Source organism: Maylandia zebra, linkage group LG8 (genome assembly GCF_041146795.1).
Source record: "Maylandia zebra isolate NMK-2024a linkage group LG8, Mzebra_GT3a, whole genome shotgun sequence".
NCBI lineage: Eukaryota > Metazoa > Chordata > Actinopteri > Cichliformes > Cichlidae > Maylandia > Maylandia zebra.
In genome coordinates, this window is record NC_135174.1 from 12927071 (window position 1) to 12941344 (window position 14274).

Here is a 14274-nt window from a genome sequence, read left to right on the forward strand (position 1 = left end):
ACCCCAACCCGATGAGAAGGATGGATGACCAAGTGACAAACTGGAGAGTGGTGCTGTGTTAAGTTATCACCTCATATTGGCTACAAACTGTCTTGAAGACTAAATGCTTCCAATAGCTGGTATAAATCATCGCCCTACAGTACTGTAGGTCTAAGTTTATTTATAGTTATTGTGTATATATGTTGAGTTTAAAATAGCATTTTAACAACATGCTGCAGCTACCTACTATGGAAATGCTGTTTTGTGTTAAAATTAAGTCTTTCTTGTGTTATTGCTTTGCAGGGCAGCTGAGAGTGGACAGAGTCATACCTGACTGGCCACAGCACCACTCCTCTTCACCCAGGGTGAGGAGGGTCCTGACTCCGCCTGCACAGAGGGAGTTGTGAACATGCACTTCTGTGTCGGTGGGTTTAGGAGCCTCCTCAAACACACACGGATAAAGACTGTCACTGGAAGATGTCTCCATTCCATCAGCAGGACAGGACGTAAGCATTTGTATAATGTTACAGTTTGTGATGTTTTATACATGTTTTTATTGCTTCATTTCAAACTAGGAGATATAAAATAAACCAGTTTTCATAATAGTTTCTGTCTCTTTAGTTGTTTTCTTAAAGCGATCCATTCTTTCACAAATGTTTGTAGAAGCAGTCTGCACGTCTAGGTGTTTGGTTTTATACATCCTCTTGTTTTTATACGTGGAAGTGATTGGACTGCTAATTTATATCAGACCAGCAAACTGTGCTCCTTATACTTTTCCTTATTTTCCCTTTTCACCCAGCATCGAAATAACAAAGAGAGGCAAGTTAGACTCAGATTACATATTGACAGTGAAAAATAAGCTGTTATGGCAGCTAAGGTTTTAGGAAAAAGAAGAATGACTCGTATAAAAAGGGGCAGCACAGGGGAATGTGATCTTTAGTTTCCTGAAAGTGAAAAAATCTGACCCATGTTGTTTTAATCCTTGTTGGGGAAGTGCTGGGTATTGAATAGCTGCATCTTCAGCAGCTCTCGGAGGCATTCAGGTGTCTCACAGTGCGCTGCACCATTAGGCCAACAGGCAGCGAGGCGAAGACTTTCCTCGGGGTTATCGTGGGAACGGAGCTGTCATAAATCATCGTGAAGGTCAAGAACTGTGCGCCGACAGCAGAGAGCATGAAGGGTCAAATACACTGAGGACACAAACACACACACCTCCAAGCTGTGAACAACTAGGGCTGCTACTCCTCTCCTCCCCTCCTCACTCCTTTTTTTTTCCAGGCACAAAACTCACGTCCCAGTTTTCACTTTTTTGTGTGTCACCTAAAGTTTTCCGCCTCTTGAAAGATGATGGCCTTGTTTTTTTTTTTCCATGTTCTCAAATTCATCTTCATGTAGTGTTTACTGCATTACTTTGTATCCTAGCTTCACTTCGAACCGCAGTGTCCTAAGAGGAATTTACACAAGGCCTCAAGAACCAGAAAAGCCTTCTTCCACCCACAGTCCAAAGACAGTTGGTTAGGTTAACTGGTGATTCTAAACTGATCATAGGTGTGGCCGCAAATGGGTTTTTTTTTTGCCTCTCTCTGTCCAGGATGTACTCTCTCACCCAACAGCTAGAATAGGCTCCAGCCCCCCGTGACCCATATTGGGTAATTGGATCAGCCAAGAAGAAGGAAAAGTACAAAAGCAGAAAGTTCCCTCAGAGATGGGACAAACCCTTCTGTTTCCACATTAATATGAAGACTAGTTAGCGACCTTAACAACCCTTTCCATCAACTAAATATCTGGGAACTGTTGCAACATTTGCTTTGAGTGGTAAAAAAGTATTTTAAAGAAGAAGATTTTCTTATTTAATGTCATACCCTATTAAAACGTTAGATGCTCATATATAAAAAATGGACGTTTTAAACAATGACATCAGCATATGTCTTCTTAGGCAAAAGCACAGGTTTTAGACTCCTGCAAACATGTAATTTCAGATCTTTTTTTTCTACTTTTGGTCCTGTGTGATGTCAAAGAAGTACAGCTGTTTGTGAGGAGCAGCCAATCAGAAGAAAGCTGGCTTAAAGGGAGTGTGGCCTTAAAATAAGAGAAACCAAAGTGAGTAGCTGAAGACAGAAGACAAACTACTTTTTGGCTTCGTGTAGGTTAAAAGGGGATTATTTTGAACTGTGGAAAACCAAAACGTGTGGAAACTTGACCTTTAAATAAATACTGGAGAAAAGTACCCTACTGAATTGAAACTTAGGCTGGTGGATTCTTGCTGTCTACTGACTCTTATTCCTTATATTCCCACTTTATGCCATTTCCCCAGTCTTTTATTTTGTCATTAGAAAGTACTATTTTATTTTTAAGCGAAATAAAAGCGATCAATGTTGACTATTGATGCGTTCACAGACATTAAGAAAATTTTAATGTCATAATCAAAGTGACACAAACCAGACTGTCCAAGTTTCAAGCTGTTTCCTTGTCTCAGAAACTACATTTCCCACATTGCAATGGGCCCGTCACAGGGCGATGACGCAAAATTTACGCGCGTGTAACCTTGTCTTCCTACTCAGTAGTGTTTCTAAATCAGGCGTGGATACGTTAGTTCGTTTTTGATTGTTTTTTTTAATTCCGAAGTTATGAGCAGATATATTTTACCCGTGTCTGTCTTTGGAACAGTGTTTGGATGCGCTGTTTTACTGAAGTGAGTAACTAATCATCATCATGAGTACACTGCGATGTTTCTGGGTGCTTAATTTACACTGGAAATGTGTCATTTCTCAAGTGCATTCAATTCAGTGACAGAGAGTCGTCATACTGGGTATTGTCACGTTATTTAGTAGTTTTTGGAGTAACTGAAAGGGAAACACTTCACTCTTACACAACCCCACAAGGTACAGCCTTCTTGGCTAAATGGTATAGCTGAATAGAGCAGATTTTACAGATTCAAAAGGTGTTAATGAAATTCTGTTCGCACATTAAAGAGCGTGAAGGCAGGGTGATTTTTGATTTTCTGCCTTACTTAGTCAGAACAAAAACAAGAACATTTTGGGTAGTGCTGTGCAATACTTTTAACCTATAAAGGAAGCTTATTATAAGCAATTTATTTATCCAACACAATTCATCGGGCTATATGCTGAACTTAGAGCGGGCAATACAATATCAAGTCGATACCGGATCAGGTTTTTTTCTGGTAATGTGATGAAACACAAATAAAACCGGCAGAATGAACATTTCAGACACTGTTAATGCAGGCTCCCTTCTCAGACTGACACACTGTAAAGCCTCTCTGATTTCATTTCATTAACCTAACCCATGCATGTGTTTGGACTGTGGGAGGAAGCCGGAGAGCTTGCAAACTCCCCATTTGAACCCAGGACCTTCTCACTGTGATGAACGTCCTGTTAAATAAGTACGAAGCACTTTACAGGCAATAATCCTGTGTGGTGGCATGTTCTCCCTGGGTACCCTGCCCTCCCACGACCCTGACTTGCCCAGTGGTTAAGAAAATCGATGGCTGGATAGAAAAACAACAGTAATGCTGAGTTATAAAAGCAGCTATGTAGATTAGCTGCTGCAGGCCAATTAAGCTGTGAACTGAGATCCGAGGGTGGTTATGTAATGTTCACAGGTGTGACGACCTCTGGTTGTTTGCTCGAGTGAAATAAATCTTGCCGCTCTTCTCATATCTTACTTTCTGCATGCCCTCGCCTCCTCTCCTTGTGTTTTAGGCTTACGATGTTGATTTATTCGCCTGAACTGAAGAAAAACCCACTTTAGGTCAAGTCTTGTTGTTTTTAAACGTGGCGTATCAATAAAATTGACTTGACCTAACCTCCCACCTGAGATGCAAGCAGAGCAGGCGAGAAAGGAGTCAGGGCCTTTAACAAACTTAGATGTTGCTTCAGAGCTGTCATTCTAAAGCAGTCCCAGCATAATGTGAGATGCACCTGAATCATCTGCTCACTGTTTTGCTGATGCTGCCAGATGAGTTTGCAGAAAGTTTTGACACTCAGTGATCTGTGTGTCATGCTCACGGCTTCTTTTTGCTCCTTCTCGAGGTACATTTAAAGAACTGAGACATCCTTCAGGAGGGTGAGTGGCAGTCTCCAGTGTTTGAATAAGATACCAATAAACCTTTGTTTAATTATTTTCATAGAGACCGTATGACTGGAGGCCGGTGTCCTAGTAAGGCTACCATTAATGAAAAGACTGTGGTTATAACAGGAGCTAACACAGGCATTGGAAAAGAGACTGCCCGAGAACTGGCTAGAAGAGGTATGGAGAACCTGATTCCCCTCTGATTTGGTGCAAAAAGGTGCAACTACTTCTCTCTCACTGACACACCTTGCCTTTAAAAAAAAAAAAAAAAAAAAAAAAAATTCTCAACATCATCAGGTGGTCGGATTATTATGGGATGTCGCGATATGGAGAAGTGTGAAGCAGCTGCAAAGGAAATTCGGGGGAAAACCCTGAATCCTCACATTTATGCACGTCGCCTCGACCTGGCCTCCATGAAGTCAATCCGAGAGTTTGCAGAGAGGATCAAACAAGGTGATGAACCCAGAACAGTTCAGTTTAAGGTACGGGAGTAAAGCCTGCTTCTGTAACACTGTTTCTACTGTAGAGGAGCCGCATGTGGACATACTGATAAACAATGCTGGGGTCATGAGGTGTCCACAGTGGAAGACAGAGGACGGCTTTGACATGCAGTTTGGAGTGAATCACTTAGGTACACACTAACCTCTAAAAATCACAAGCTAGACTGACTATGCATTCCAGTGAAATTTCCCTTCGTCCGTCACGAGCTGATTCTGAGTTTGTCTCCCACCAGGCCACTTCTTACTGACGAATCTTCTGCTGGATAAGTTGAAAGAGTCCGCCCCCAGCAGAGTGATCAACCTGGCCTCTCTCGCCCACATTGTTGGAAAGCTTGACTTTGAGGACTTGAACTGGGAGAAAAAGAAGTTTGATACCAAGCAGGCGTACTGTCAGAGCAAGCTTGCCAATGTTCTGTTCACCAGAGAGCTCGCCAAGCGATTACAAGGCAAGTCTACTGGCTGCTGTATATGTGGGCATGTGTGGGAGAGAGTACGGCCTGTGTTCTTGTTTGTAATTGGCCAGTGGACACGTATATGTGCGGTATGTATTTTTAAACAATGCTGTGTGCAACAGGCACAGGAGTCACAGTGAATGCGGTGCACCCGGGAGTTGTTGCCACGGAGCTCGGGAGGCACACTGGCCTTCACCAATCACAGTTCTCGAGCTCTCTGCTCAGTGAGTATCCCGTTTCCTTACTGGATCCCAAATCAATAAAAGCTCACCACACTTAGCCCAGTCTGTGTAGACGCTAACACATCGGGAGAGGAACTGTTCTTTTTTTCTTATTAATTGGGGGGGGAATTTAAAATAACGTAACACACATCTAAAATAAGTTCTATTTAATTTTAGTTGCATAGCTCAACACTGTGACAAATGAATTTTAACTGTAACTCATGTTACCGCTCAAAGTCATGTAGTTTTTAATAGCACAATTACAGACAGTGTAAAACATGGTTGTAGCTTCTGGGTTGGAAAAATAAAGCTGATGCAGAAAGCTGATGCAATCTGTCTGAACACCACCAGATGGCGATAGATGTAGTTGCAAAAAGACATCTGAGGGAAATCTGCTTTCTGTCTTCACCTATGTAAATGCTTTCCTGCTAAATTCATGGGTTTAGTTATACTGAATACAAACTTAAATCTATTTTGTAAACGTTGGTCATGCCATGTTTCAAAAAGTAGGATTATCTGTGGTATTTTCCACTCGCTTATTGACTAACGACATATTCATCATAAGCTGTTACCCAAAATGGGACTTTTGGATGTCACAGTAGCTACGTTCATCCTTTATACTGTTTAAAACTAAAATGCAGGTGCTGCACATTTATTTCTCTGGTTCTCGACTTACAGTGCTGTGCAAAAGTCTTGAGCCACTTCCCATTTCTTTATATTTTGCTTTCAATGAGCCAGACTTGCTCTTTTATTATGGTGGTCTTGAGAAATACTTCCCCAGGATTTCTAAAAGCCTTCTTTGAACACAGAAAAGTGCCATCAGATTTCAATCCACCACGCAATACCATCTGGAAAACATCTGAGTGGTAATGGCTTTGTTTTTCAGCACAACAATGATCCTGAACACACTGCCAATGCAGTAAAAGCATAGCTGGATAGAAAAACACACAGGGGAACACAATCGGTCATGGATTGGCCTCAGCAGAGCCCAGACCTCGACGTTATTGAGCTAGTGTGGGATCATCTTGACAGAGAACAGAACAAAAGCAGCCAACATCCAAGAAAATTATGTTTGCAGGTGTTTCAATAAGTCGCTGCACATATTTCACATTTTCCAGCAAAATATAAAGAAGTGAAGGCTTGCTAAAGACTTTTTCACAGTACTGTAAAATAATCTAAAATATTAATCAGCAAAGAAATGACATCCCAGTTCTATTAAAGCCTCTTAAATCAAATACCAGCAGTGTGGCAATGTTGTTCACTTACACTGTATATAAAACACTGATGCAGCCCCCTCCCTGCCTCTAACCTATATTCTTTCTAAGTGTATAGTGTTACCCTGGCAACTCCAACACAGGAGATGAGGATTTCAACGACAACTTCCTTCTATATTTTTTAAAGCTGTGAATGTACTTTACTGCTAAGGGAATGCAAATTCCAGGGTTTAGACTTAATAATTAAAGCCCTTATCTGTGGATAAGGGTTAGGCTATAATACTAATACTTCAAAAATAAATAAATAAAAATAAAAACACCTTAAAACCTAAGAAAAAGGGCCTGCAAGTTCCCAGTTGCATCTAATAGAGGATGATGTTGTAGGAGGATAAAGCGGGGTGTGTTTAAAGCTAATGTTACTCAGTCAGATCCACCTCCTGCTTTTTTACATCTGGTTTGAATCCCCTTGGCTACATAAACATTTTCTACTGTGGAAAGCAAAGTTTTTGGTGTTGAATTAAAATGAACCTTTGCTCCCAGGTCCCTTTTTCTCATTGTTGGTGAAAAGCCCAGAGCACGGGGCCCAGCCAAGCGTCTACCTGGCCGTGTCTGAGGAGCTGGAGGGGGTGACGGGGCGGTACTATGATGTTATGACCGAAAAGGAACCAGCGCCCCAGGCCCTGGACGATGAGGCAGCTTGTAGGCTGTGGGAAGTCAGCAGCAGGCTGGTGGGTCTGGAGCACGAAGGACAGCCCAGCGTGTCAAACCCATCAGCGGAAGGCCAGAACAAAGCTGCACAGACAAACTCAGCGCAGACAAACTCAGCGCAGACACTCGGGCAGAATGTAGGAGCAGCTGTCAGCACTGTAGGCCTATAGGTCCTCTGAGCCAGCAGGAAATAATGGACCTTTATCACTTGAGCTGTGCCAGACACAGGAACAATTCTCTGTCTCAGACTTTGAGTCTGAGTGTCTCTATAATAGCAGTCTTTTGTATGTTCATTTATGTTCCTGCCTCAGGATGTTCTCTCTTTTAAAGAGAATCTGTAACATTGAAACACACTTACGGATTCAAAGTTACATCCAGTTTGTATTTCTGACTTTTCTCTGCTTGTTCTAGTGATAAAATGCAAGAAGTTTTAAAATAAAGTGCTACCATGTCATTATGAGCAAAAAAGTGAAAGAGGGTTTTCAACATACTCCTAAAAACCTACCATAAAACAAACATAATGTTGTTTTGTTTTTTATGTCAAAATCACACCAACGTCCTGCTTTCTGTGGAGTTGAAACCTTGCACATTAAAATACACACCAGCAGAGGCTGTGTATGGTATGCTTTCTTTCACAGAGCACAAAATCAAATCTCCTTTGGTTGAATCATGTCTGTAATTGGAGAAGAAAGCATTGTTATGCAGTCTTACTGGAGGACTGGAGCTTTGAAACTTTTTTTGTGAATTCCGTCATGAAAAGTTGAAATAAAGCGCCACCTGCCTGCTTAAAATTAAAATACATGTGCTGAAAACCACATGAAACCCTATTTAAGAATTTGTGTTTTTTTTTTTATTCATACATGCAGATTTGGCAATAATTTCTTCAGCTGTACAGCGGTGTTAATTATTTTTCCTTCAAATTAATTTGGCTTAGAAAGCATTTTTTTTGTGCACTGAAACTATATATTAAAACAACTTTACAAACGTAACTGACGAATTTACACACTAACCTTAAATTGTTCCAATTTATTATTGGAAGTATTAGAAAATATCTAAAAATACAAAGTATGACACTAAAGTTAAATGCAGGATCGCTTATGTTATTGCACACTCTTATGAGTTCTGCTTCATCGTCCTCACAGAAACAAATCAAGTTACCAAAGAACTCACAGTGCAGGTCTGATCCTCTCAGACATGCAGCCTGAGTGCAAAGAAAAACATCCATCCCTTAAGTATTTAGAGGATCCATTGCACGGGGTCCTCTCCAACAGTGTTTTCCAAAGTAAAGATCAATAGGGGGTGAGGGAGGAGGACACTGCACTAATGCACACTGATCAGCATCAGCCGTGAAACCGTAAACCCTCAATCGTTTAATTCGGGGTTGGTTTACAGATGGAGACCCTCGCTGGTGCCATCCTAGAAGCTGATGGCGATTGTAGACGAGCAGCAGAATAATAACAGGGTTTTCCTTTGCTGGGGAGGAGACTGCCTCCAGAGGATGGTGCCGTCTGAATCAAACCAGCTTTGACCTCTAAAGTTTAGGACTCACAGCACCTTTTGAATTTTAACTTTGCTTTATTTGTATATATATATATATATATATATATATATATATATATATATATATATATATCTGCCGTTTTTAACGTGTTTCGACCGGGATGTATTCGTTGTCTTGAATGCACCCTTGTCGGACTTCATTGCCCACAATGCACCACTAAATACGAAAAGTAAACGTCCAAGGTACAAATCGTTCCTACCAGAAAAAAAGGTGCTAATGAGTGAACTATAAATGCAGATACGGGTGGGCCTGGTCGTGTGTTAGTGTTTCGTGTTCAGCACAGAGGCATTGGACTGTCAGCGCTACTAACCAGCTCGTCGTCTTCTTCAGGTAACACGACGAAGTGCTGCAAGTACACGGAGCCATACTGTTAATTAAAGGTGTTGGCAAAAACAACAACAATAGTAATAGTAAACTCTATTTTAAAGAGACGAACAGCTCACAGTACTCTGGAGCAGAGGTAGACCACTGCTTTGAGTGAGGCATGTTATTTTGCAACTCCTCGGCTTGCCGTTTTTATTTTTTTAAATGACAGTATTTTATTAAAAACGTTTATTAGTGACTATAAATGAGAGCCTGCTTCACAATTTTCACTGTTCCGCTTTGGTAATGCAGTTTTCTTGTAGTATGACCTCTCACCTTGCCAGGAATTACGCAAACGTGTGTTTAAATATGCTGCTAACTTGCATTAAAGTCTCTGCACTCTGCAAAGATTTCAAAATAAGAGCGTCATACTGGATAAAACTTGTTTGAATACATGACAGTCCCAATTAAAAAAAAAAATTGTATTATTTGTTTTTATTTTGCATTTCTTTTCGCTATTTTTCTTACAGACAATCAACATGGCAGAGTCGAAAACAAAGGCAGAGCTGCTGCCTGAAGATGTTGACACGGATGACTGTCTGACTTCATACACTTACATCTACAGTCCGGATTTACTGAAGTAAGCATGAAAATATGCGTTTCCATCAGCACGTGTGATTTAGTCTCTTTCCTGACCGTTTCATGGGGTGTACTGTATTTTACAGAGACCAGGTTGCTTTTATCACAGGTGGAGGATCTGGAATCGGTCTGCGCATAGCTGAAATCTTCATGAGGTGAGAAGATCTGCCTGCTCATCTCCGTAACAGCCAATCCTGTTGCAGTCAGTAAAATATCACATTGAACTCTAACAACATTTTAATTATTGATCTGTGCATGGTAATGTGCCGAGGTCTCGCGCAAACCCTCAATTTGTTATATTTTACTTAGTTTAATCACAGTTCTCTGGGCTTTCTGAAGGTCTTTGAAAGGTTTTCTTTGGACATTGGCTCCTGTCTCACTCATTTTCAGTTCACTCCTCGCACCAGACCATTTTCTGAAGGATGTTTTTAAGTGTTTAAGCCACTTAACACTAACCAAAGGTGGTGATGTTTGTTTGTTTTTTGTTTTTTTTACTTTAATGATTCAGACTAAAGCAATGAAAGTTGTTTATACATAACATAAAACTTTGCAAAGAAGCAACTTTAAATTGCATCTTTAAGGATGAAGTGGTAGACAAAAACCCTGTCTACAGCAGATGAACGGTATCTAAAAATCCAGCAAAGAACTGACAAAGGACCAGAGAGATGACCCTTCATTTCATTCTTCTACTGTTTACTTTAGCCTCAGTTGAAGGTTCAGTGGTCTCAGTGAAAGGGTGACTTTCAAGAAACCATTTACCGGTATAAGGAAGGGCAACTGGGTGAAAACGCCAAGGTATTCCTGATTACACAAGAATTAGACTGAAAATCAGGTGCATTTTCATAGCAAAATACACAGAAATGAGAGAGGGCTCAAGTGAGGCTCACTCCATGATGAAGCTACATTTGCCTAACCTTGTGCTGTTCTACCCTTTGTTACCTTACTTTCCATCCTGCCTGCCTCATATCTACCTTCTTTATTTATGGGTTGATGATCTTTTCCGGTTCTGATCAGCACAATGCAGCATGTGTTCTCTCTGCAGTGTTATACATTTTCTCTGTCTTCCAGGCATGGCTGTGACACAGTGATTGCCAGCAGGAACTTAGACAAGCTCAATGAGGTTCACTCTTCCCACTCTTTCCGCAATCATAGAAGATCATTATATAACACGAAGATGCCAGTGTTAATGAATATTTATCCCTAGGCTGCTAAAAAGCTGTCAGCTGTGTCAGGGCGGCGCTGTCTTCCACTGTGTATCGACGTGAGGCAGCCCGACAGCATCATGGCTGCTGTGGATGAGATCCTGAAAGAGTTTGGCCGTGTGGACATCCTTGTTAACAGTATGTGATGCCTCGTGCACAAAGACCAGCTTTATATATCTCATGCATCTTATGGAAAAAAACAAACAAAAAAAAAAGGCGGGGCACCCCGCCACAAACAATTCCTGACCTTTGCAATCCAACCACTGAAGGTCCAAATGATTTTTAAAGCCAAAATAAGTGCAAATGTACTCTGTTCAAAGGTCAAGTGTGAAAGGTTTTGGTTTAATCATCAACCTTCCTGATACTTCATCTTTTTATCTTGTATTTTTACCCTGTTGCATCACTGTAGCATGATTAAGTGTTAGATACAGGTCATCTGTGCAAACTGATCTTTATGTCAGCAATTAGGCACTGCAGAGTTCTTTGCCTTGGAGTTGTCATAATTACTGTGCTGGTTTCAATCACAGATGCTGCTGGGAACTTCCTCTGCCCTGCTACCGCACTCTCCTTCAATGCCTTCAAGACCGTTCTGGATATAGACACGTTGGGTACATTCAACACCAGCAAGGTGGTTTATGAGAAGTGGTTCAAGGTACGGCACTCGTTCTGTTTGTGTGATGCAGTGTTTCTGAGCTGTGCTGAAAGAGCCACAAGTACAGTTGTTAATGCTTTATCTGCCACAACATCAAAGTCTTCAATAAGATTGTTTTCCTGCAATACATGCTAGTCACCAGAAGAGGGCAGTGCACATTAAATTACTTATTGCATTACGATTCACTCAGGATCATGGTGGCAGCATAGTCAACATCTCTGCAACGCTTGGATACAGAGGACAGGCCCTGCAGGTGCACGCTGGCTCTGCCAAAGCAGCAAATGGTGAGGTGTTTTTGTTTTTTTTGTTTTTTGTGTGTGTGTGTGTGTGTGTGTGTGTGTGTGTGTGTGTGTGTGTGTGTGTGTGTGTGTGTGTGTGTGTGTGTGTGTGTGTGTGTGTGTGTGTGTGTGTGTGTGTGTGTGTGTGTGTGTGTGTGTGTGTGTGTTGTGTAGTGATATTAAAATGCAAATCTAATATCTCCATGCTGTCTTTCTTGTACCCAGATGCCATGACCAAGCACCTGGCTGTGGAGTGGGGGCCCAGTGGAGTGAGAGTCAATGCTGTGGCTCCAGGTCCCATCTCTGGGACAGAGGGCTACCGCAGGCTGGGTAAACACTGAGCTTAAATAATGATCCGTCAGTTTAAGGGATCTGTATTTGATCTTATAAAGTCTAAAACAACTTCAGGCAAAGCATTGATACTGTTGCCACTGTGCAGGCTTCTGCTGGAAACGAGCATTTATTCCTGATTTTGTCAATTTTCCAATATAGAAAGTTTTTGTACAAAGCCACTGTTTGGGATGAGCTGCCTCTGCAGTGTTAAATCTACAGCATTGATTCTCATGGGTACTTCAGATTAAAAGCCCTGAAGAATGTCATTTGGCTAGAAACACTCTGTGAATCACGTGCATCAGCATGATAAATTTAATTTTTGGTTAAGGGAGTATGATGTTTATTATGGTGTGATGCTATGTTTGCTGTATCCAGTTAAAGGAATTCTAGGAAGTGTCAGAAATTGCCAATTAGGTAAAGCATGTTCAGGCACATTTTTATACCACATTTTATCTTAGAATTCTTTAAAGAAATCACTACCTCATGATGATGATGATATCAATCTTTACAAAATTATTTAAAAGCATGAGCTCTTGAAGTCACCTAAGGGCTGTTGGGTCAAAAATACTGTAATCATGGTGTATACGTGTAGCTTACATCATCTGAGGATGCTCGTTTCTTCTTAAAACTTTCAGGTGGTCTTAGAGTGGAAGCTGCTGGTGCTTTCCAGTCCATTCCTTTGCAGCGAGCTGGCAACAAGACAGAAATGGCCCACTGCGCTCTCTTCCTGGCCAGCCGGGCGTCGTCTTACACGACTGGAGCCATCCTGGTGGCGGATGGTGGGGCCTGGCTGACCTCAGCCAACGATGTCTCCATGCTGTTGGGTATAGCTTCCTCTAAATCTGCTAGACTCTGAACGGGGCTCTCCTTTCCTCCTCCTGACGCCTCCCTCCCCAGGTGTGTGGGAGGAGGTGAAGAGAGAGTACAACTAGGAATGTGATTGTGCTGTTTTATGTTGCAGGAATGCAGTGAAACCTGTAATAATTGATGTGTATGTTATTGTCTTTCAGGTTATTGGTCAGCTGAACACAAAAGAGACAAGTAATTGCTGAAACAAAGAAATATTGCAGCCATCTGTAGTACTAAAATGCCACGTGTACAGTATTTGTAGTTCATGTAATCTACTGGTGCCTTAAGTCAGTATTGAGACTCATGGAGTTGAACACTAATGTACTATATTTGCTGTACTATAGTAGTTTACAGTCTTAGAAATTAAAGAAATACTTTATTACAAATAACCAACTTTGTTTCTCTCCATTCCACTGCTGTAAGTGTGCATTTAATGAAATCATGTTAAATAAAATATTTACCTAATATCTAAGGGTGCTGTTTGTATTTGTGGTCAAAAATCAGGTAACTGTTTCACTCTGTCAGATTGTGCCTGCAGCATGGAGCAAACTTTTAATTTTAAGTTACAACTGTTTAAGTTTGGGTCTTCGTGGCTGATTCAAGGGGGGGGGGGGGGGGGGGGGAAAAACTATGCTCATACAATGATTTTTATTTTTTAAAGTCTTACATGGCTCTAAAGGCTTATCCAACAGGTGCCCAACGCAAGAGTGAACACAAGGTCAGTAGGTGGGGAAAGTTTCTGAAGCACTCTGTTTAGTAAGATTTTTTATTTATTATTATTATTATTAATGTTATTATTATTGCTGGAGCAATTCTGCAAGTAAAACTGACCAATGTGTAGTGACTTAAAGTCTTCATCAAGGCCTGACAAATGCACCATACCAGCTCTGGGACGTTATTAGTGTGTGTGCGTGAATGTATATTTCATACACAAATTTAACAACCAGTTCGACAGGGATTCACAGTACCGCTGAGAGTCAGATGGGGGCGCCAAAACATTACTTTACATCCAATAAACAATTCTCCACAATCGTTTGTAATTTATAAACATAATTATATGGGTTAATATGTTATATGAGGAATATTTGTTTTACCCAGACAACCGTGCAGCCTGCTGACTCTCGCTGATCACGGCACTCTGATCTCTGTATAATGTGGAAGCTCCTCTGCTGAACCTTAACTTTGACCTCTGTGTAAATAAACATGAGTGCGGACCAGTGTTTTGAAAATTGTCTGTGGGCTTTCCAAGCAACGAGAAGACAGATAAATAAATCCCAGTTGGTGGCTGCTCATG

General features: G+C 41.2%; 2 protein-coding genes across 5 annotated transcripts; both read left to right on the forward strand.

Moving 5' to 3' along the window:
* Positions 1–2477: 2477 nt before the first annotated feature.
* LOC101470050 (retinol dehydrogenase 13) lies at positions 2478–7990 on the forward strand. Of its 3 annotated transcripts, none has more exons than XM_004562480.3 (7): positions 2478–2671; positions 4127–4245; positions 4366–4521; positions 4595–4699; positions 4802–5014; positions 5143–5244; positions 6996–7990. In XM_004562480.3, exons 1-7 carry the CDS (start codon positions 2607–2609, stop codon positions 7331–7333), a joined length of 1098 nt encoding a protein of 365 aa, XP_004562537.3. In that variant the 5' UTR covers positions 2478–2606; the 3' UTR covers positions 7334–7990. The 3 variants fall into 3 exon arrangements, with proteins under 3 accessions (XP_004562537.3, XP_076743484.1, XP_076743483.1); XM_076887369.1 differs by having other exon boundaries at positions 2506–2671; positions 4029–4245; XM_076887368.1 differs by lacking the exon at positions 2478–2671 and adding an exon at positions 2726–4028.
* An 859-nt stretch (positions 7991–8849) lies between these two features.
* decr2 (2,4-dienoyl CoA reductase 2, peroxisomal) lies at positions 8850–13447 on the forward strand. 2 transcript variants are annotated; one of them, XM_004562482.4, is made up of 10 exons: positions 8850–9054; positions 9558–9667; positions 9753–9821; positions 10735–10786; positions 10871–11006; positions 11396–11520; positions 11711–11804; positions 12024–12128; positions 12767–13028; positions 13142–13447. In XM_004562482.4, exons 2-9 carry the CDS (start codon positions 9567–9569, stop codon positions 12985–12987), a joined length of 903 nt encoding a protein of 300 aa, XP_004562539.1. In that variant the 5' UTR covers positions 8850–9054; positions 9558–9566; the 3' UTR covers positions 12988–13028; positions 13142–13447. The 2 variants fall into 2 exon arrangements, with proteins under 2 accessions (XP_004562539.1, XP_004562538.1); XM_004562481.4 differs by having other exon boundaries at positions 8854–9054; positions 12767–12955.
* Positions 13448–14274: the final 827 nt, after the last annotated feature.

What these genes read in the sequence shown, in the direction of transcription:
- LOC101470050 (XM_076887368.1), top strand. Translation starts at nt 3,955, where the DNA reads ATGAGTTTGCAGAAAGTTTTGACACTCAGTGATCTGTGTGTCATGCTC. An exon ending in CCGAGAACTGGCTAGAAGAG is followed by an intron (nt 4,246 to 4,365) that starts GTATGGAGAACC and finishes CAACATCATCAG; the next exon opens with GTGGTCGGATTATTATGGGA. An exon ending in GCTCGCCAAGCGATTACAAG is followed by an intron (nt 5,015 to 5,142) that starts GCAAGTCTACTG and finishes TGTGTGCAACAG; the next exon opens with GCACAGGAGTCACAGTGAAT.
- decr2 (XM_004562481.4), top strand. Translation starts at nt 9,567, where the DNA reads ATGGCAGAGTCGAAAACAAAGGCAGAGCTGCTGCCTGAAGATGTTGAC. An exon ending in ACTTAGACAAGCTCAATGAG is followed by an intron (nt 10,787 to 10,870) that starts GTTCACTCTTCC and finishes ATTTATCCCTAG; the next exon opens with GCTGCTAAAAAGCTGTCAGC. An exon ending in CGATGTCTCCATGCTGTTGG is followed by an intron (nt 12,956 to 13,141) that starts GTATAGCTTCCT and finishes ATTGTCTTTCAG; the next exon opens with GTTATTGGTCAGCTGAACAC.